Source organism: Suncus etruscus, chromosome 2 (assembly GCF_024139225.1).
Source record: "Suncus etruscus isolate mSunEtr1 chromosome 2, mSunEtr1.pri.cur, whole genome shotgun sequence".
Lineage (NCBI taxonomy): Eukaryota > Metazoa > Chordata > Mammalia > Eulipotyphla > Soricidae > Suncus > Suncus etruscus.
Genome location: NC_064849.1, coordinates 53,007,120 through 53,030,330, shown reverse-complemented (window position 1 = coordinate 53,030,330; position 23,211 = coordinate 53,007,120). Strand labels below are relative to the sequence as shown.

At 39.7% G+C, this 23,211-nt stretch overlaps 1 protein-coding gene across 3 annotated transcripts in view; it reads right to left on the bottom strand.

Moving 5' to 3' along the window:
- The window catches only part of RALGAPA1 (Ral GTPase activating protein catalytic subunit alpha 1), a 225,256-nt gene that overhangs the window by 186,584 nt on the left and 15,461 nt on the right, over positions 1 to 23,211 (bottom strand). For all 3 annotated transcript variants that reach the window (XM_049766570.1, XM_049766571.1, XM_049766572.1), the window contains exons 2-4: positions 12,208 to 12,318; positions 10,767 to 10,816; positions 916 to 973 (exon numbers count right to left, since the gene is read on the bottom strand). In XM_049766570.1, the coding sequence (XP_049622527.1) occupies positions 916 to 973; positions 10,767 to 10,816; positions 12,208 to 12,318 (219 nt within the window). The remainder of the gene's footprint in view (positions 1 to 915; positions 974 to 10,766; positions 10,817 to 12,207; positions 12,319 to 23,211) is intronic.

Below are 23,211 nucleotides of genomic sequence, written 5' to 3'. Positions count from 1 at the left end.
GAATTTCTCACCCCCTCCCCCCAAGGCCCGATTAACCAGGCGTGGCCCTGAAGACCCGCCTGGTGTGGGGGGAATCATGCTCTCCTGGACAAAGTGGTCAGCCCAGGGTCCTATGGCTAGCTGTCCTGCCCAGAGCCCCCATCATACCAGTCAAAAGCCCACGAAATCCTGGCATGTGGAGTGTTCTGGTCCCAGCCGAGCCTCTGTGGTTTTTGGATGCCTAGGAAGGATTTCTCACCCCCTCCCCCCAGGGCCCGATTAACCAGGCGTGGCCCTGAAGACCCGCCTGGTGTGGGGGAATCTTGTTCCCCTGGACTAAGTGGTCAGCCCAGGGCTGGGTATAGCTCTTATGAGCTTTGGTTTGGCTCTGGTGACCCCCACATTCACTGGAAGAAGAAGCAATGCTGCATAGCAAGTCAGTCTTCTAAGTGGCTCTAGGCTTCTTGAGCACTGCTTAATAGGCTCCCTGCCTGCCCCCAAAATAAATAGAAAATCATAAGACTTCTTAGAACAAATATAATTTTTACATACACGTAAAAGGCTTACAACATTTTATCTAAACGAAATAGTAGATCTTAATGGCTCTATATATTCCCAGTGAGAGAGTAGGAATCATTACACTTAAGCCAACAATTGCTTACTGGCAGATTCTTTTGTTTTTCTTTTTAATGGGGGTGGGTGGGCAGGAGGCAGGAAGAGGTCTTGAAATGAGAATTCCAGAACCCTGTAGTGAAACTACAATTGTTATTGTTTAATAACTGAGCTCGGAAAGAGCAAGCCTTTCTGAGCAAGCCTCTTTCTGAGCTGAGTTCCTAACAGTAGCAACCTGTCTTTTAACAGAATTTCAGTCATATTTCATTTTAATTCTTTTCAGCTTCGTTTTCTGAAGATAAAATACATATTTAAATTACTTACCAATACTATGAAACTGCCATCGTTGATGAATTCTTTCTGGAAGAAGTTGTAAAATTTTCTGAAAATCAACATAGATAAAATAAAGAATTAAAAAAAAATGAGTTCATATGCTATGAAATAAAAAAAGTCAACAAAGAACTTTACAGTAAGTTTTTAAAAGTAAGATAGCGGGCCCAGAGAGATAGCACAGTGGCGTTTGCCTTGCAAGCAGCCGATCCAGGACCAAAGGTGGTTGGTTCGAATCCCGGTGTCCCATATTCTCTCCCCCCCCCCCCACCCCACCCCCGTGCCTGCCAGGAGCTATTTCTGAGCAGACAGCCAGGAGTAACCCCTGAGCACCGCTGGGTGTGGTCCAAAAACCAATAAATAAATAAATTAAATAAATAAATGTAAGATAGCACTAGAAATACAAAATAATTTTGAGCTAATTATTTGTATTGGCATTTTTTTAATTCTCTAATTGAATCACCATGAGATACACACTAACAAAGTTTTTCATGATTGAATTTCAGATGGACATTATACAACACCTTTCACCAGTGCACATACCATCTCCAATGTCCTATTTTTCTCCTGCTTCCCCACTGCTGGCCACTCTGGCAGACATTTCTCTTCTTTCTCTCTATTCTTTTTTTTTTCTTTTAGACATTGTGATTTGCAGTATCCTTTCTGAATGGGATATGAAGCCTATTTCTTTATCTCCTCTCAGCACCCAGCTCTTGTGCAGTGATCATTACCAACTATCATTGTCAGAGTGGTCCCTTCTCTATCCTAAATGCACTCTCCCACTATTTGTGTAAAGTTTCCTACCTTAAACAGGTTCTTCTAGCCCTTGTCTCTATTATCTTTGGACAATACCAACAAAATTCTTTTTTTTTAATGCTACAAATGAATGTAAACATTCTATGTCTATCCCTCTCCTTCTCACTCATTTTACTCGGCAAAATACTCTTCATATCCATTCATGTGTAAACAAATTTCATGACTTCATTTTTCCTGACAGCTGTGAAATATTCCTTTATGCAGATGTACCACTGGTCATCAGTTCTCCAGCACTTAGATGGTTTCCAGGTTCTGACTATTATGAATAGTGCTGCAATAAATAGCAATGCAAATGCCTTTTCTGTATTTTATTTTTGGGCCCCTCAGGTAGATTCCTAGGAGCAGTATTGCAGGGGCATAAAAGCTCAATTTCTAGTTTTTTTGAGAAATGTCCATATTGTTTTACAAAAAGGCTAGACCAGTTGAAATTCCCACCAACAGTGAGTGAATCCCTTTCTCCCTGTAGCATCCTCACCAACACTGGCTGTTCCTGTTCTTTTTATTTAATTTTATTTGCTCTGTTTTGGAGCCATACCGAACAGTGATCAGGGGTTACTTCCTGGCTCTGAACTCTGGAATCACTCTTGGAAGACTCTGGGGGATGGGGGTCATATGAGATGCTGGGGATCAAACCCAGGTCGTTTGCATGCAAGGCAAACACCTACCCATTGTACTACCACTCCAGGTCCTATTCTTGTTCTTTTTTGATGTGTGCCAGTTTCTGTGGTGTATCTCATTTTTGATTTGCATTTCCCTGATGATTAATAATGTGGAGCATTTTTTCAAGTGTCTTTTGGTATACTAGCACTGTTTTAATAATGGCATATGATGATCAATATATGAAAACTCCTAAACACAACAAGCAATACTAACAAAGACTTGGAATTCCAAACTGAATTTACTTTTATATAGAGTATAACTATAACTATAGGGGCTTGAATTATAATTATATTTTATAATACATAAATAAATATATTTATTTTTATTTTATATAAGTATATAAATAAAATATATAGTTATAATTATAACTATAGGGGCTTGAAAGATAGCATGGAGGCAAGGCGTTTGCCTTGCATGCAGAGGATGGTGGTTCAAATCCCAGCATCCCATATGGTCCCCAGAACCAGCCAGGAGCGATTTCTGAACGTAGAGCCAGGAGTAACCCCTGAGCACTGCGGGTGTGACCCAAAAACCAAAAAAAAAGAAGTATATAATTAAAATACAAAGTATAAGTAAATATACTTTGACATAGGTATTTCTCCTTATATGTTAAATATTAATATTGATATATTTAAAAATATTTATTTACTATTCTTAAATCCATGCATGTGGCTATAGTTGATACAGTCTGAATTCTTCTATAGGTTAGTATTTATATCATTTCCTTTGAGTACTTCTTTTTTTTTTTTTCCGTTTTCTTTTTTTTTGGGGGGGGGCCACACCCGGCGATACTCAGGGGTTACTCCTGGCTGTCTGCTCAAAAATAGCTCCTGGCAGGCACGGGGGACCATATGGGACACCGGGATTCAAACCAACCACCTTTGGTCCTGGATCGGCTGCTTGCAAGGCAAATGCTGCTGTGCTATCTCTCCGGGCCCCTTTGAGTACTTCTTTTCCCCATTTTGATAAGTCTAGGGAAACATTTTTTAGTCACTATAAATTCTATCACTATTTGAGTTGAGTTCATTCATGAAACCCAAAGGCAATGACTGCTTACAGGCATGAAAGAAAAATTGAAGAATTCCAAAACTATAGTTGATTTAGTATAGGTTTTTATACATATATTACTTTCCATATCTTCCCTTTAGTTTCCTAACAAGTTACACCAGTTTGGCTTATAGTGCCTAGCTGCCTTACTGGACTGTTGAACTATTCTCTTGGTAGTCTTTTGCTTATTGTTTGTGTTTCGCTTCTTTTTTTTTTGGGCCACACCCGGCGGTGCTCAGGGGTTACTCCTGGCTGTCTGCTCAGAAATAGCTCCTGGCAGGCACGGGGGACCATATGGGATGCCGGGATTTGAACCAACCACCTTTGGTCCTGGATCGGCTGCTTGCAAGGCAAAAGCCGCTACACTATCTCTCTGGGCCCTGTTTCGCTTCTTTTTACTGCTATGCCTTACTATTATTTAAAAACACCTTAAGTGGCAAAACACTAGACACTTTATATAATGGTATTGCAATAATTCTTGCAGCCATTCAAATTTATTCATTTCAAACAACAAAATAAACAGGTTAGGTAGGTACTCAAATCAGAAAGAACAAAAAAAAAAGTAGAAGGGGGAATTGAGCACAGAACGAGGAGTAAGTCCTGAGCACTTGCAGATGTGGCCCAGAAACAAATAACAAATAAAAGTAGAATATATTCCAACTTCATTATGCCTATTTCTACAACTTGAATTTCAAGTTATGAGTTTAAACTTGAGTTCAAAGTTTACACATATTTTATTTTTCCATCTTCCAATAATATAATCTAAACTCCACCCCATACCAGAGAGTGAGGGAAAAAATACAAAGTTCTTCACAGAGAAATGCTGATCCTGGGACAGTCATAGCACAATGGGCATAGGTGCTTACCTAGCAAGCAGTCAACCTAGAGTTGATTCTTGACACTCCACAAAATCCCTTTAACCCACCAGAAGTGATCCCGAATTGCTGGGTGAGACCCCCACAAAACCAAAAAAAAAAAAAAAAAAAAAGAAAATTTGGTTCTACATAACACAAATGTATTTATCAGTAAGTATGCACCCCATATTTCTCCTTTTAGCTAGCCAACAATGGTTTCATTATATTTGCTTTGGTGTGAAAAAAAATAAAATTATAAAAGTTGAAAAGATGATTTTATGAACTAGTCAAACACATCCTGAGTTATCATTACTAAACCATACTTTATATTTAACTACTATATGAACAAAATGCACAGACCTATTTTATTTTTATAAAATTATATATGTTTAACTACACAGAAAAATGTATTTTTTAAAGTTTTAAAAATTGGGGTCGGAGAGACAGCATAGTGGTAGGACATAGTGCATGCTAAAGGACCATGGTTCTAATTCCAGAATCCATATGGTCCCCCGAGCCTGCTGGGGGCAATTTCTGAGCATAGAGCCAGGAGTAGCCCCTGAGCGTTGCCGGGTATGACCCAAAAAAAAAGTTTTAAAAATTATTTTCTAGGGTCCGAAGAGATAGCATGGAGGTAGGACGTTTGCCTTTCATGCTGAAGGAAGGTGGTTCGAATCCTGGCATCCCATATGGTCTGGTTCGAATCCCGGCATCACATATGGTCCCCTGAGCCTGCCAGGAGTGATTTCTGAGCATAGAGCCAGGAGTGGCCCCTGAGTGCTGCCAGGTGTGACCCAAAAACCAAAAAAAAAAAGTATTTTCTATAAAGAATCAAGAATAAATCCAAGAAACTTTTTTGTTTGTTTGTTTTTTTGTTTTTGGGCCACACCCGGCGATGCTCAGGGGTTACTCCTGGCTGTCTGCTCAGAAATAGCTCCTGGCAGGCACGGGGAACCATATGGGACACCGGGATTCGAACCAACCACCTTTGGTCCTGGATCGGCTGCTTGCAAGGCAAACACGGCTGTGCTCTCTGGGCCCTAAGAAACTTTTATTAGATGAAAAACTTGGGGTCAGAAAGAGATAGTACAGGGGCCAGAGAGATAGCACAGTAGCAGGGTGTTTGTCTTGCATGTGGCCAACCCAGGATAGATGGTGGTTCGATTCCCGGCATCCCGTAAGGTACCCAGAGCCTGCAAGCAGCGATTTCTGAGCGCAAAGGCGGCAGGAGTAGCCCCTTTGCGTCACAGATGTGCCCCCCCCCCAAAGAGAAAAAGACAGTACAGAGGGTAGAGTGTTTGCCTTGCATAAGGCCCACCCAAGTTTTATCTCCAGCACTTCCCAAGTCCAACAGGAGTGATCCTTGAGCACAAAGCCATAAATAAATAAACCCTGAGCATGGCTGGGTATGGCCCAAAAACCAAAAAAGAAAAGAAAATCTTTTTTTTTTTTTTTTTTGGTTTTTGGGCCACACCCAGTAAGGCTCAGGGGTTACTCCTGACTATGCGCTCAGAAGTTGCTCCTGGCTTGGGGGACCATATGGGACACCGGGGGATCGAACCGTGGTCCGTCCAAGGCTAGCGCAGGCAAGGCAGGCACCTTACCTCTAGTGCCACCGCCCGGCCCCAGAAAAGAAAATCTTAATTCTTTTATTATATACTGCAGTGCTCCATTAATGGCTAAGGCACTTCTTTCTGTTCAGAGCTAGGGTGCCAACTGTGACAGAGCAAATGCTACATAGGTCAGAAAGACTGAGTTCAATTACTAGCATCAAAAAAAAAGAAGTTCTTTAAGACTAAATAAAAATAGAATATAGAAAAAAAAGTAGGAGAAAAATATTTTAATAGAAGGAATACTCTGAAAGGACTTCTATTAACTAATAAAAAATCCTTGGTTTCTAGTAATAAAGCAAGTCTGAAGAAATATTTTTAGAAATTATTTTGCTTTCGCTTTGAATTTTTTGGGGGGTTTTGGGTCATACCTGGCAGCGCTCAGGAGTTACTCTTAGCTCAGGAGTTACTCAGAATGGCTCTGCATTCAGAAATCGCTCCTGGCAGGCTCAGGGACTATATGGGATACCGAGAATTCAACCACCATCCATCCTAGGTTGGCTGTGTGCAAGGCAAACGCCCTATTGCTGTGCTATCTCTCCGGCCCCTCTCTGTGAATATTTTATTCTTTCTCAAAGCATCTGTGTATTAATAAACTTCTTGAAAATCAGCTATGCAAATGATTGAGGAGGTAAAGATAAACACATTCCTTAGGGTTAATGATTAATATTAAGTGCAATTGGTTACAAAAATAGTAAATGGGTAAAGCCTTTCATGTGGCCAACCCAGGTTTAACTGCCAGCACCATAGATGAAACCCAAAACCCCAACCAGGAGTAATCCCTGAGCACAGAGGGAGGACTAAAACCTGAGCATTCCCAGGTATGACCCTAAATAAAAAACGAACAAAAGAATGAACTGCAAAACCATCTGTAACTCTTTGGTTTCTGGTCCAAACCCAGAATTGCTGAGAGGCAACTCAGTCCCATGCTTGGGAGTCATTCCCAGCAGTGCTCAGTGCACCAGGTTGTACCGAGAACTGATCATAGGCTTCTTGCATGCAAAGTATGTGCTCAGTTCATCCACAACCCTTCTGAAACTCTTAAAAATATTCATAATAGGGGCCAGAGAGATTGCACAGCAGTAGGGCATTTGTCTTGCATGTAGCTGATCCAGAAAAGACGGTGGCTCAAATCCAGGCATCCCATAAGGTCCCCGGGCTTGCCAGGAGCTATTTCTGAGAACAGAGTCAGGAGTAATCCCTGAGTGCTGCCAGGTGTGACCCAAAAACCAAACAAACAAATAAAAACTCATGATAGGGGCCGGAGCAATAGCACAGCGGCAAGATGTTTGCCTTGCACATGGCCAGCCCCAGACAGACCCCAGTTCAATTCCTGGCATACCATATGGTCCCCCAAGCCTGCCAGGAGTAATTTGTGAGTGCAGAGCCAGGAGTAACCCCTGAGCACTGCTGGGTGTGACCCCAAAAAGAAAAACAAAAATACTAATAATAATTTTTTATATTTTTTAGGGCCAAGGAGATAATTCAAACAGCAGAAGCTCATGCTTTGCATAGGAGAGAGACCTTCAGGTTTAATACCCTGCACAAAAAATATTTTTAGCTATAACTATAGCTTACAGATGTCAAATTGTCTAAACACTCAAGACACAAATCAATGAGTTATCTTTAACAATTCAATTTTTAGAAACCAATTTCCAAATTTTTTTTTTTTTTTTGGTTTTTGGGCCACACCCGGTGATGCTCAGGGGTTACTCCTGGCTATGCGCTCAGAAGTCGCTCCTGGCTTGGGGGACCATATGGGACGCCGGGGGATCAAATGGTCCGTCCTAGGCTAGCGCAGGCAAGGCAGGCACTTTACCTCTAGCGCCACTACCCGGCCCCTTATTTCCAAATTTTTAATATGTTTTTCCAAATATGGACACAAGCTCTAATCCTGGCTTTCTCTAGATCTCTAAATTTTATTAATGATCAGAGTACCATTAGTGTTAGTTAGAAAGAATAAAGCACAAGAGATTCTTTAAAAGGATGAATATGGGGCCAGGGAGTTAGTAGGGAGGTTAAGGGATATACCTTACATGCAGTCAACTCCAGTTTGCAGGCGTGGACCTGGAGGCCAGTAAACATCTCTGAGATAGTCTGAGGAGACCATATTGCCCAAGAAGTACTGCATTCTTGTACTTTTGCATTCTTGCCAGATTGTCCCAGAATCAGAGAACGTGGACAACCAGAGTATACAGCTGGGATTAACCCACCCCACCACCACCCACTAAAAAAAGTTTTAGATTTGAAGAGATGAATTTTAGCGTTCATGAACATGCAAAAAAAAAAAAAATCAGTCTTGGGAGGGAGGGGAGAGGGAAGGGAGAGGGAGTGAAGGGAGAAGGAGGGAAGGGAGAGAAAAGGGGAGAGAGGGGGGGGACACAGGGAGGGTGCTGGAAGGGCATTGAGAAGAGGCTGCAAGAAAGTCTTAGCTGAGAAGCCATGTGGAGAAATCACAATGGCAGTTAGGGCCTTGAAATAAAGCTGGGTTCCACACCCAGTGATGCTCAGGGTTTACTCCTAGCTCTGCACTCAGGAATCACTCCTAGCAGTGTTTGGGAGACCATATGGGATGCTAGGGATCCAATGTGGCTCAGCTGCATACAAAGCAAATACCCTCCCCACTATACTCTGATCCCTCACTTTTTTTTTAGTATAAGGTAAATATATTCCCACCCTTCCATTATCTTTTTGTTTTGTTTTGTTTGTTTTGTGGTTTATGGGTCACACACGGCAGTGCTCAGGGGTTATTCTTGGCTCCAGGCTCAGAAACTGCTCCTGGCAGGCACGGGGGACCATATGGGACACCAGGATTCAAACCAATGACCTCCTGCATGAAAGGCAAATGCCTTACCTCCATGCTATCTCTCCGGCCCCCCATTATCTTTTTTTAAATATCTTTATTTAAACACCTTAATTACAAATATGATTGTAGTTGGGTTTCTGTCACGTAAAGAAAACCCCCCCTTCATCAGTGCAATATTGCCATCACCAATGTCCCAAATCTCCCTTCTCCCCACCCCACCTGCACTCAAGACAGGCTTTCTTCTTCCCTCATTCATTCACACTGTAATGATAGTTCTCTTTGTAGTAATTTCTCTAACTGAACTCATCACTCTTTTTGGTGAGCTTCATGTTGTGAGCTGGACCTTCCAGCCCTCCTCTCTTTTGTCTCTGGGAATTATTGTAAAATACAACATCAACAACAACAAAAAATAAATAAAAATCACATGATCATATCAATAGACACAGAGAAAGCATTTGATAAGGTCCAACACCCATTCTTGATCAAAACTCTCAGCAAGATGGGAATGAAAGAACCTTTCTCAATATAGTTAAGGCCATCTACCACAAGCCAATGGCAAATATTATCCTCAATGGTAAAAAACTAAAAGCCTTTGCTCTAAATTCTGGTACAAGACAAAGCTGTCCTCTCTCACCACTCCTATTCAACATAGCACTGGAAGTACTTACTATAGCGATTAGGCAAGAAAAAGATATCAAGGGAACCCAGATAGGAAAGGAAGAAGTCAAGCTCTCACTGTTTGCAGATGACATGATACTCTACTTAGAAAACCCTAAAGACTCTACCAAAAAGCTTCTAGAAATAATAAATTCACATAGCAATGTGGCAGGCTACAAAATTAACACACAGGGGCCCGGAGAGATAGCACAGCGGCGTTTGCCTTGCAAGCAGCTGATCCAGGACCAAAGGTGGTTGGTTCAAATCCCGGTGTCCCATATGGTCCCCCATGCATGCCAGGAGCTATTTTTGAGCAGACAGCCAGGAGTAACCCCTGAGCACCGCCGGGTGTGGCCCAAAAACCAAAAAAAAAAAAAAAAAAATTAACACACAAAAATCAATGGCCTTTTTATACACCAATAATGATAGGGAAGAAATGAACACTAAGAAAACAACCCCATTCACATTAGTGCCACACAAACTCACTTTTTTTTAACATAATAACAACTGCTGGCATATTTCTATTTATTAAAAATTAAAGACTTGCCCACTCCAATCCAAAGTAATATAACAATTTTTATTTCATACATTTAAATATGCAATGAAAAGCAATTCAAACACAAATTATAAGTTCCTCAGGTACATACTAACATACTGATGCCAGCACTTTGTATTGCTCACAAAAAGTCACAAAACGTGACTTCATTAGTAGTGCACCACCTTGTCCCATGAGCCTGATCTAAAGTGTAATATGAAAGTTTGGTAATATTCACAATTCTCTTGGTAAGTGTCCAAAGTGACATACATGTTTGAGCAACTGGTGGCACACACCAGTATCAACATATTAATAAAATAAATTTACTTTCTTAGTTAAGACTGTTTTGGAGTTGTTTTTATTTTTAAACTATGCATTAAAGACTTCCCATAAATTCAACTTTTCTTTGTTTGCAAATACATTTTCAAAAACACATTTGAAAACAATATTAATTTTAATGTTAAATGTACAAAACAAAATTCCATCTATAACTCACTCCAAGAAAAATATAAAAAACAAAGTCAGAACTACTATTAAATATGAAAAACACAACCAAATTCTTTATTTTGGGTTTAGGGACCATACCAGGCAGTGCTTAGGGCTTACTCTTGGCTCTGCACTCAAAGTTCACTCCTGGTGGTATTTAGGGGATCACATGCAGTACCAGGGATCCAATTCAATTGGCCACATAAAATGAAAGTCCTATACCTGCTTGCTATACTATATCTCTCTGGCCCCTTACAGTTCAGCTTTTGAAAGGACGGAAGATTCACGGTAGCTTATTATGTGCTTCATAATTTTAATATAATCTTTGTATGCGTCAAGATTATCTAAGTGGGCATAGAATGGCAAGTACTTACCTCAAAAATAAAAAGAATAGCATCCAATTCCTCCCTTTGAGACTTGTGACCTAAAATAATTTGAGAAAAATATTTTAAATATACATTGTCCTTAATGTTTAGAACACATTTAAAAACACTTCATTATTTCATACAATGAAGATTTTTCTATAAATTATTCTCTAGCAAAATGTAAACAGTTGGGCCGCAGAGATAGCATGGAGGTAAGCCATTTGCCTTTCATGCAGAAGGACGGTGGTTCAAATCCCGGCATCCCATATGGTCCCCTGTGTCTGCCAGGGGCGATTTCTGAGCAGAGCCAGGAGTATCCCTTGAGCACTGCCGGGTGTGACTCAAAAACCCCAACAACAACAAAAATGTAAACAGTTTAAAATATACCTTCATTATAGATAATTATAGATAAAAGATGATTCTCTAAATTTTTTCCCAAAATATTAGACTTTACTTTTTTTGTTTCTTTTTGTGGGGGCAACAACCAGTACCACTCAGGTTTACTCCTGCCTCTGAGCTCAGAATGATTACAGGCAGGTTCGGGGGATCCTATGGGATGATGGGAATCAAACCCAAGTTGGTGGTGTGCAAGACAAACGCACTACCTGCTGTGCTACTGCTCTGGTCCCTAAACTCTATATCTAAAACTAATCATAATGTGTCTTGGAACTCTTTAATGAACACAGACAATGAAAATATGCAAATCACTGCTCAAATCTGATACCTGCTCCTCAAACTCAGCAAAATGGCTATGAAACAATAACCTAGCCAGAAAAAGAAAGCAAATTTTCTAAGCCTTCTAAATAATACTTATATAACTACTGACTCTTTTTTTTTTTTTGTGGTTTTTGGGTCACACCCGGCAGTGCTCAGGGGTTACTCCTGGCTCCAGGCTCAGAAATTGCTCCTGGCAAGCACGGGGGACCATATGGGACGCCGGGATTCCAACCGATGACCTTCTGCATGAAAGGCAAATGCTTTACCTCCATGCTATCTCTCCGGCCCCATAACTACTGACTCTTAGTGTGAGTAGCAGAGTCTAAAAGTTGTCTGGCAAAAGTAGTAAATATAAAAAAAAAAAAAAAAAAAGAAAAGAAAATAGTAAATATTCCAATGTTTATGAATTTTGTTAATATGTAAGGAGATTAATAAAGTAAGTCAGACAAAAATAGAAGACTTGTAGGTAGGGAGTAAAGAAACAGTAAGGAAATAAGAAATAACCAAAGGCAATCAAAAATGCCTACTGGTCTACAAAACTGAGCTTAACCAAAGTGGGGAACAAGAGGAGAGAGTGTAGATTGAGAGGGGAACTCTCAGAGGGAGCAGTGTTGGAATATTTATGTATGCAACTCTATTATTAACAGTATTGTAAATCATGATGCCTAAAATAAAAATAAATATTTGACAATTTCAGATACACTAGCAACAGAATTGATAAAAAACATCTTACCTTTCTGTTTAAGACTAGCTTCAATAGTCACAAAATTCTCAAAGAACACATAGTATATATGTGAAAAATGTTGATCAAAAAACTGTTTAAGTTCAATAGACTCTGCATTCTCTGAAAAAGAAAAAAATTTGAAGTGGTTACTTTTTGCACATTAAATCCTGTTCAAAGTCACATATTTCCTTTTATTTATTTTTGTTTTAATTTGGTTTTGGGGTCACACCCCCAGCAGCGCTCTGTACTCAGAAACTACTTCTACCAGGTACAGGGGATTATATGGGATGCCGGGATCAAACCTGAGTCAGCCATGTGCAAGGAAAACATATGTGCAAAGCTGTGCTATTATTCTGACTCCTACAATTTCCTTTTATGTAAGGTCAAAGAAGGGGCTGGAGAGGTGGCTCAAGCGGTAGGGTGTTTGCCTTGCACGTGCTAACCTAGGACGAACCACTGTTCAACCCCACGGCATCCCATATGGTCCCCCAAGGCAGGAGCGATTTCTGAGCGCATAGCCAGGACTAACCCCTGAAAATCACCAGGTGTGGCCGAAAAAGCAAAAAAAAAAAAGGGGGGGGTGAGGTGGCGCTAGAGTTGTCTGCCTTGCAAGCGCTAGCCAAAGAAAGACCATTGTTGGATCCCCCGGCGTCCCATATGGTCCCCCCAAGCCAGGGGCAATTTCTGAGCACTTATCCAGGAGTAACCCCTGAGCATCAAATAGGTGTGGCCCCAAAAACAAAACAAAAACAAAAACAAAAGTCAAAGAAGGGGCACAGTGGTAGGGCATTTGCCTTGCATGCAGCCAATACAGCATAGATCGTGGTTCAAATCCTGGCATTCCATATGATTCCCTATCTCCCCCACCAGCCCCGTGCCTGCCAGGGACGATGTCTGAGTACAAAGCCAGAAGTAATCCCTGAGCATCGCAGGGTGTGACCCAAAAGCCAAAAAAGAAATAGGCTGTTATAAATACTCCCATAGTTCCGGAAATTAATGTTCCAAGAAGCAAGAAGAAAATGAGTACAACAAAGCAATAACAACAAAAGAAAAACAAATATGAATCAACTCAAGATTTTACCACATTATTAAGAAGCCAAGAAATCCTTCATGAATTTCCTTCCCAATGTTAACAAAACCTGGAAATTAATTTTTGCTACTATGAAATAGTGTATAAAAATTAGGCTACTTTGATTTTGTTCTACTTATAAAGTGAAAATAAGTCTATTGTAAAATATTTAAATCACAAATTCACAAAATTGACTCTCTAGAGAAAAGAGAGAAAAACAGTAAAAGACTGATAAAATATTATGAAGATTCACTATGAGATAATAAATGAAAAAAGATGAAAAAAGAAATCTATAAGAAAGATTATGAATAGGCTGGAGAAATAGTACAGCAGGTAGAGAGGTTTGCATTGCACATAGGCAGCCAACCTTGGTTTGACACCCAGCACCTCATGTGAAACTTACCAGGATTGATTTCTGATAACAGAAACAGTAAAGTCCTGAGCACATCAGGGGTGCGGCCAAAAAAAAAGATGGGTCTGAAAAGATAGTACAGCTGCGTTTGCCTTGCAAGCAGCCGATCCAGGACCAAAGGTGGTTGGTTCGAATCCCGGTGTCCCATATGGTCCCCATTGCCTGACAGGAGCTATTTCTGAGCAGACAACCAGGAGTAACCCCTGAGCACCGCCAAAAAGGAAAAGTCTACTGATTTTCAACTCCAATGCAAATTCTCCATTGTCCTTTCTAAGGAGATCACCCTCAATCCACTGCTGTTTTGTAAATGCCTTAAATACTTTTGTCCAGTATAATTCCTAAATATTTATTAACTAGTATTTTCTTTCAGATTTAGATTGAAGGGAGGCGGAGATAGCAGGGAGGGCTTTATGCCAAAATGGGCAAGGCTTATTCCTGACTTTCTGCTTCCTAGGATCACTTCTGGAAGTGCTCAAAGATCCATACTGGTTCTGAGATTCAAATCAGGGGGTCAGCCATATGTAAAACACGCACCTTAAACCCTCTGATCTCTCTCTCTCTAGCCCAGTGCTTCTCAAATAGTGGGGCTCGCCCTTCAGGGAAACACTGTCATAACAAGCTAAGCCCCGTGTTTATGTCTCTGTATGTCTCTGGAGCTGAAAATTGCTGTGTCCTGCTTCAAATTCGCTTTGAAAAGCTATGCATTGCAAAATGTGCTCATTGTAGCCATTAATCCAGACATCACCTCTGATTAAAAAATCAGCTCAAATTATTTTATGTATTTTTGTTTTTCAGGTTAAAGGTTTTTTTATTTTTTTTTGTTTTGGGGCCACACCCAGCGATGCTCAGGGGTTACTCCTGGCTGTCTGCTCAGAAATAGCTCCTGGCAGGCACGAGGGACCATATGGGACACCGGGATTCGAACCAACCACCTTTGGTCCTGGATCAGCTGCTTGCAAGGCAAACGCCGCTGTGCTATCTCTCCGGGCCCCAAATTTTTTTTTAATAAAGATACTATTTGCAGTTGCACAGGGGGTGCAAAAAAATGTTTTCTTCTTCCTTGTGGGGCATGACAGAAAATAATTGAGAAGCACTACTCTAGCCCAAGATTTGAATCTTTCTCAGTAGTAGAAAGTATGTCTTTAGAGCTTTAGTGCTTTGTATAGTCCTGAACTGACAATGAAAAAAGTAAAAGACCATCAGATAAGAGGTTAATATCCAAAATATACAAGGCAGTGACAGAACTTTACAAGAAAAAAACATCTAATCCCATCAAATAATGGGAAGAAGAAATGGACAGACAATTTGACAAAAAAGAAATACAAATGGCCAAAAGGCACATGAAAAAATGCTCCACATCACTAATCATCAGGGAGATGCAAATCAAAACAACTATAAGGTACCACCTCACACCACAGAGACTGGCACACATCACAAAGAATGAGAACAAGCAGTGTTGGCGAGGGTGTGGAGAGAAAGGAACTCTTAACCACTGCTAGCGGGAATGCCGTCTAGTCCAACCTTTATAGAAAGTGATATGAAGATTCCTTCAAAAACTAGAAATTGAGTTCCCATATGATCCAGCTATACCACTTCTAGGAATATACCCTAGGAACACAAAAATACAATACAAAAATCCCTTCCTTACACCTATATTCATTGCAGCACTATTTACCATAGCAAGACTCTGGAAGCAAGGGCCGGAGAGATAACATGGAGGTAAGGCGTTTGCCTTTCATGCAGAAGGATGGTGGTTCGAATCCCGGCATCCCATATGGTCCCCTATGCCTGCCAGGGGCAATTTCTGAGTATAGAGCCAGGAGTAGCCCCTGAGCGTTGCTGGGTGTGACCCAAAAAACAAAACAAAACAAAACAAAAAACAAAAAAAAAAGACTCTGGAAATGGAAACAACCAAGATGCCCTTCAACAGATGAATGGCTAAAGAAACTGTGGTACATATACACAATGGAATATTATGCAGCCATCGGGAGAGATGAAGTCATGAAATTTTCCTATACATGGATGTACATGGAATCTATTATGCTGAGTGAAATCAGAGAGAGAGAGAGAAAGATGCAGAATGGTCTCACTCATCTATGGGTTTTAAGAAAAATGAAAGGCATTCTTCCAATAATTAACAGAGACAAAAGAGAGCTGGAAGTTCCAGCTCACCTCATGAAGCTCACCACAAAAGAGTGATGAGTTTAGTTAGAGAAATAACTACATTGAGAACTATCCTAACAATGAGAATGTATGAGGAAAATGGAAAGCCTGTCTAGAGTACAGGCAGGGGTTGGGTGAGGAGGAGGGAGATTTGGGACATTGGTGATGGGAATGTTGCACTGATGATGGGGGATGTTCTTTACATGACAGAAACCCAACCACAATCATGTTTGCAATCAAGGTATTTAAATAAAATATTATAAAAATATAAAAGAAAAAAAAAAGTAAAAGAACCCAAAATTTTCTCCTATTTTCAAAAATTGTTTGATTTGTGGTATATGTGAAGTTCCATTTGCTTCAGTAAATTATGTTCTATTTCAACCACAAATTCAGTTTTTTATATCTCTAAGATACAAAAACTTATTCAGGCTTAGGAATGCCTTGGAAACCTTTTGGGAACACTAACTTTAAGTAGCAAAAAAATTCCATACTTCCTTTAGTTTTCATAAATAAAATTCCTCAATATTTTTATTTTTATTTTTATAAGTGTTATAGCCTAATGTAGGAATCAGGATATTTTGTGCAAGTGTTAGGAACATGTACTAGACCCAGGTTCTATCCCTAGCATTATATGGCCTCCTGAGCACTGCCAAGTATATCTCTGAGGTCCCAAACATCAATCTGGGTTTGGCCAGAGAGCACTCAAGCACACTATATGTGGCCCCAGGAATGCCCAGCATCGAAGGGCCCAACTAGTACCACATGCTCAGGCTCTAGCATGAAACCACTGTCTGGCTGACCTAGTATCTCCTGGGTCCTCTGAGCACCACTTGGGAGAATTCTCAAATACCCAAATACCTAAAATACCCAATTGCCATAAATGCATTTATTTACCTAGAGGTGTTCAGAGGTGCAAAGTCAAACCTACATCAGCAAGCCCTTCCTCACTGAACTATTCTTCAGCTCCAATTTATTTTTAAATCATTTAAGTGTTAGACTAATATATAATGAAAAACTTCAAACCCCACTTCCTTACTTATTTGATGGGAAAATAAATTAGAACAATTTCTATGTATAACACAAAGCTTTCTCAAAAAATGAAAAACAGGGCCCGGAGAGATAGCACAGCGGCGTTTGCCTTGCAAGCAGCCGATCCAGGACCAAAGGTGGTTGGTTCAAATCCCGGTGTCCCATATGGTCCCCCGTGCCTGCCAGGAGCTATTTCTGAGCAGACAGCCAGGAGTAACCCCTGAGCACCGCCGGGTGTGGCCCAAAAACCAAAAACCAAAAAAAAAAAAAAATTAAAAACAGAACTGCCATATGATCTAACAAGAGATTAATTTGAAAAGATATATAAGGTGTATCTTCTGAAAAGATATGCAGCATTATCAAGAAATGAAGTACATATACACAACAGACTACTTAGATTATCAGAAAAGATGAAACTTTGTCTTTTACTATAACATGGATCTAACTGAAAGTGGCCATGCTAATTGATGAAGTCAGGGGAAAAACAAAAATCAGACAATCTCACTCATATGTGACATACAGGAATAAAGCATGGGATAATAAAAAAAAAAAGTGCACAGAAAACAAACCTTTTAATTCTGAACAGAAAGGAGATTTCAAATGAGCTGAATAGATCCGAAAGCCTTTGGTGGAGGAATACATTGCATGTGGTGTGCACAGTGTTGTAAGGTTGCCTCCCATACATAAATTTGCATTTTTGAAACTAACACTACCTCAATAAGAAAAACTTCTAAAATAGTATTTAAAGTTCAAAAGCCCATTTTCCTGGTCTTAAATTTCAAACATTAGTACTTTCCTATAAAAGTTCTCTGATAGGGGCAGGAGAGAGTGCAGCGGGAAGGATTCTTGACCCGCATTCCCATGTTAGTCCCACAAGCCCAGCCACGAAGGATCCCTGAGCATAGAGCCAAAAGTAAGTCCTGAGCACCACCAATATGACCCCAAACAAACAAACAAACTAAAAGCTCTCAAAAACTCTAGTTGAAAGACCAAAAACTGCTTAATTTGCAGTATCATAATTCTTCTTCTCTGCCCATGAAAAAAACAAATCGGTTTAGAAATTCTAAAAGGAAATTCACCTCCTTTCCACTGATACAATAACATATACATACACACACCCCAGTTTTTTGCAGATGTACAGCTATAAAGATCCTCCTTCCCACTGACACAATAATACACACATCTAGTTTTTTGCAGCTGTACAGTTACAGAGATCCTAGCCACCCAATGGTGTTGGTTTTGGTTCTTCCTTTGAAGACCCCAAAAGATAAATGATTTGCTCACCCTCCAAAATATAGATATTATAACCCATTGTCTTCAAGATACTGATCCTTTGAAATGATTATATTTAAATATATTTCACATTTGTATATATTTATATTTACATTTACAAACATGCACATACACATATAAACAAGTCATGAGAAATAAAGAACTAGAGAGTCAAATGAATATAAGAAATAAGAACAAACTAGATGGAATTATCAACAGATGATATATCAATGTCACTATTGGCCTAAAATTTTACTGTGAATGATTTGTAATTCACTTTGGTCAAAATAAAAGTATTTATTTAAAAAGGTAAATGTATTTGAAATGCAATAGAAACTATCAAAAAATAACATGCAGAGAAAAATTTCAAAATATTATAAAGAACATAAGAAAATAAAATTTTAAGTATAGATTTGATGACCTCTTGACCTGAGTCAAATTATTGAAAAAGTCATTGCAGCTAGTTTGAGTATGCTCAAGAATGACTCCTAAATCCCTGAGCACTACTTGAAATGCTTCCTCACCTCTTACTAGTTATTTTACATTAGTTCTGGATAGGTAAGGCTAGATAGCTATTAAGTGACAAAATCTAAGGATTTCCTTGTATTTGTTTTAATAAAAAGACTAATATATTTTACTTCCTTTCAATTATCCTTTATTAAACCAAAGTGTAACTTTTTGTGTTTTATATGATAGATCAAAAAGTTAAATACCTGGCCATCCAAAGGTACTTTTATCATTTTACTTTTAACAGTTTGTCTAGGATAGAGACCGAGAATAATAAAGTATGCCTGCCCACTGTTAAGATCACTCATGTGGATTCCTATCCTTTTATTTTTTTCTTTTATGGTTTTTTTTTTTGTTTTTTGGTTTTTTTTTTTTTTTGGTTTTTGGGCCACACCCGGCGGTGCTCAGGGGTTACTCCTGGCTGTCTGCTCAGAAATAGCTCCTGGTAGGCACGGGTGACCATATGAGACACCGGGATTCGAACCAACCACCTTAGGTCCTGGATCAGCTGCTTGCAAGGCAAACGCCGCTGTGCTATCTCTCCGGGCCCTCTTTTATGGTTTTTAAGACACAACTAGCAGTGCTCTGGGCATACTCTTGTCTCTGTGCTCAGAAATCACTCCTGTCAGACATGGGAGACCATACAAGATACTAGGATCAAACCCAGTCAGCTGCTTTCAAGGCAAATGTCCCATGGTACTATCGCTCCAGCTTCTCTATCCTATTTGGGGGCAGGGGGGGGGGGAGGCTCCCAAGCTGTGCACAGCTCATTGAGCCACAGATGTTTTTCAGCCAAATGGGCCATTGGTTCAATGAAACTGCCAATGAAAATGAAGTTCTGCCAGTGAGGTGGCGCTAGAGGTAAGGTGTCTGCCTTGCAAGCGCTAGCCAAGGAAGGACCCCAGTTCAATCCCCTGGCATCCCATATGGTCCCCCGAAGCCAGGGGCAATTTCTGAGCACTTAGCCAGGAGTAACCCCTGAACAACAAACGGGTGTGGTCCCAAACCAAAAAAAAAAAAAAAAAAAAGAAAGAAAAGAAAGTTCTGTTTAGGCCCCGTGATTACAGAGATAACTTAGGAAAAATCCTAGTCATGTTCAAGAGGATCTCAAAGCTGCACTGGAAATGCTCAGGGTATCATAGGGCAGTAGGAACTGAACCAGGTCCACAACATGCTAGGCATGCATCCTAATCATCATATGAACCCTCAGCTACCAGTCAGAAAAATTTTTACTTAATTTTGAGCACTGCTGGGTGTGACCCACAAAAACTTGTACTAGACAGGAATAATCAACCCTTGGTTAACAATTAAATAGAGTGCTCCCTTTGATAGCTCAGCTGGTAGAGCAGAGGACTGTAGTTTGCAAATAATTAAATAGAGAAACAGTTAAATAAAACCTGAGCCTGCCAGGAGTGATTCTGGGCGCAGAACCAGACGTAACCCCTGAGCACCGCTGGTTGTGACCCAAAAACCAAAAACAATCTGAAAGATCAACCAAAACAAAAGTTGGTTCTTTGAAAAAATATGGTATAACAATTTGCTTTGCACAGTGCCAACCCAGGTTCTGATCCCCAGCATCCCATATGGTCCCCCAGCCTGCCAGTAACAATTTCTGAGTGCAAAGCAAGAAGTAACCCCAGAGCGCTGCTGGGTATGGCCCAAAATCCAAACAAACAAACAAATAAAAAAGTATTTTGTGTCTGCCAAAGGAAGGATGGGATGGAAACCGGGTACAATGGTAGCAAAAACTGTGCACTGGTGAAGGGTAACGAATCTCAATCAAGAACTACTTTGAAAATTTGTATCTCATGGTGTCTCAAATAATTTATTTCAAAAAATTAAAATAAAATATCTTAAGTATTTTGTGTTCATTTGAAAAAAATCAGTCTATTCAGTAGTAATTAGAATTCTACCATGTTGAATTATCACAGTATTTAAAAATATAGAATACATCTAAAAAAAAGAAAAAAAAAGGATGCATCTAAATTCTAAAACCAACCTATATAAAATCTTAGACTGGATCCAATTTTTCAGTTTTTTAAACAATACAGTGCCCAGGATTCCAACTGAGCTGGCAATTCAATGTCCGACCCAAAGATGCATCACTGCTCAGACTAGTAATACTGGAGACCACCAAGGATATACACTCTGCAGTACATAGGGGACTCCAGATCTATATTTGGCAATGAGGGGGTAGGGAGTTTAGTACATATGCACCTTTGAACCCTGAGCTGTGCTATCTCTATGGCCCCTCAGACTGTTGTTTTTTTTTTTTTTTTTTTTTTTTTAGATTTTAAGCTTTGTTATTTCCTTCTGCCTACCTATTTTTGGTTCTTTTTTTTTTTTTTTTTTTTGGTTTTTGGGCCACACCCGGTAACGCTCAGGGGTTACTCCTGGCTATGTGCTCAGAAGTTGCTCCTGGCTTGGGGGACCATATGGGACACCCGGGGATCGAACTGCGGTCCGTCCAAGGCTAGCGCAGGCAAGGCAGGCACCTTACCTTTAGCGCCACCGCCCGGCCCCTATTTTTGATTCTTTATGTTGAGCATTTTCTAATTTTATAAGCTGAGTCATTAAGCTATTTATGTAGGCCTCTTCTTCCTTCCTGATGTGTGCTTGCAAAGCTATAAATTTTCCTCTTAGTACCGCTTTTGCTGTCCCACAAATTCTGATAATTTGTGTCTTCTTTTGTATTTGTTTCCAGAAATCTTTTGATTTCCTCTTTGATTTCATCTCTGACCCACTGGTCAGTAGTGAGTTGTTTAATTTCCAGGTTTTAAATTTTTCTTCTGTGTCCCTTTATAGCTCACTTTCTTTTTGTTTGTTTTGGGTCAGACCAAGTGACGTGCAGGGTTATTCCTGGCTATGCACTCAGAAATCGATCCTGGCGAGTGGAATCTTATGGGACACCAGAGATCAAACCCAGGTCCGTACATGCCATCTCTTAAATGGATGGACATGGAAACTATTATGCTGAGTGAAATTAGTCAGAAAGAGGAAGAAAGACACAGAATAGTCTCACTCATCAATGGGATTTAAGAAAAATAAAAGACATTATTGTAATAATACCCAGAGGATCAAGATGATGATTAGAAGGACCAGCCCAAAGAGTGGTGAGTTCAGTTAGAGAAATAACTACACTGACAACTATCATGACAATGGCAGTGAATGAGAGAAATAGAATGCCTATCTCAAAGATAGGCAGGGAGTGTGGAAGGAGGAAGAGGGAGAGCATTGGTGGTGGGAATGTCACACTGGTGAAGGGGTGTTCTTTTTTATAACTGAAACCCAACTACAAATAAGTTTGTAATCAGGTGCTTAAACATATTAATTTTAAAAATAAAATTTTGGACCAGAGCAACAGCACAGTGCCAGGGCATTTGTTCTGCAAGCAGCAGAGCTGGAACAGATCCCTGGCATCTCATATGGTTCCCCAAGCCTCCTAGGAGCAATTTCTGAGCACAGAGCCAGGTTAAACCCTGAGTGTCGCCAGATGTGGCCCAAGTACAAAAAAAAAAAATTAAATAATAAAAATAATAAATTTTCTTAAAAGGGTGATATAGGCAATGCCTAACTTTCAAATATTTCATATCCTCGTCCAGTGAGATGGGTCATCTTGTGTTAAGGCACATCTTAATTACGTGGATCACAGATCCTATTTTGTAGCAAATGTCACATTATTTCCTTTAAGTTTAACATCTTTTTTGTTTTTTAGTTAGAGGAATCAAACCCAAGTTCTTCTATATGCAAGGCATGTGCTCCATCAAACTATATACCAGAAGCTATTTTACATCTACTTTTAATGTAAATATTCCAAACAACTAAAAAAAATAATAGTTGGAGATATGGTATAGGAATAAGAAAATATCTTGCACAATATTGACCCTTTGTTCAATCTCCTGCAACACAAATGATTCCAAGCATCACCAGGATTAATCCCTGAGCCAAATAAGCCCTGAACACTGTGTGGGTGGCCCAATACCCTTTCTCACCAAAGTGAAAACTTCCTACAGAAAAAATAGAAATATTTTATAAACAGTAAGGAAGGTATAAACATAGAAGAAGAATTAAGCTCTGAGTACCACTGGAGAGGACTCCAAACCGAAAACCAAATAATAAGATTAATAATAACAATTTCAACTCTATAGATTTGACTTTAGAAAGAACAGATTTAATAAGCAAACTAATCACCTATTAATCTATTTTCAAAGTTTATTCCTATCATATGGATTCTTCAAGAGAAGTGATATTAAATCATGAAAATGTGTACATACACAAATTGTGACTGAGAATCAAGGAAAGAAAAAATGTTTCTACCAACACCCCCCAGCCAAGAGAAGTAAGCTTCCTTTTCTAAAACAAAACTTGTAACCCAACAAGTGAATTTGTATGCCAACAAGTTTCTCTTTTCACTTTAGCTGTCAGGAAATCCAAGAACTAAATTCAATCCCTTTTAGCTGTAATCAGCCCATCTTTGTAACCTGAAAATGCTCCTTGTTTACCAATAACTGTCCTATCACACATTTTTATTCAGTCTTATAAAACATGTCCTTTAAGGTGC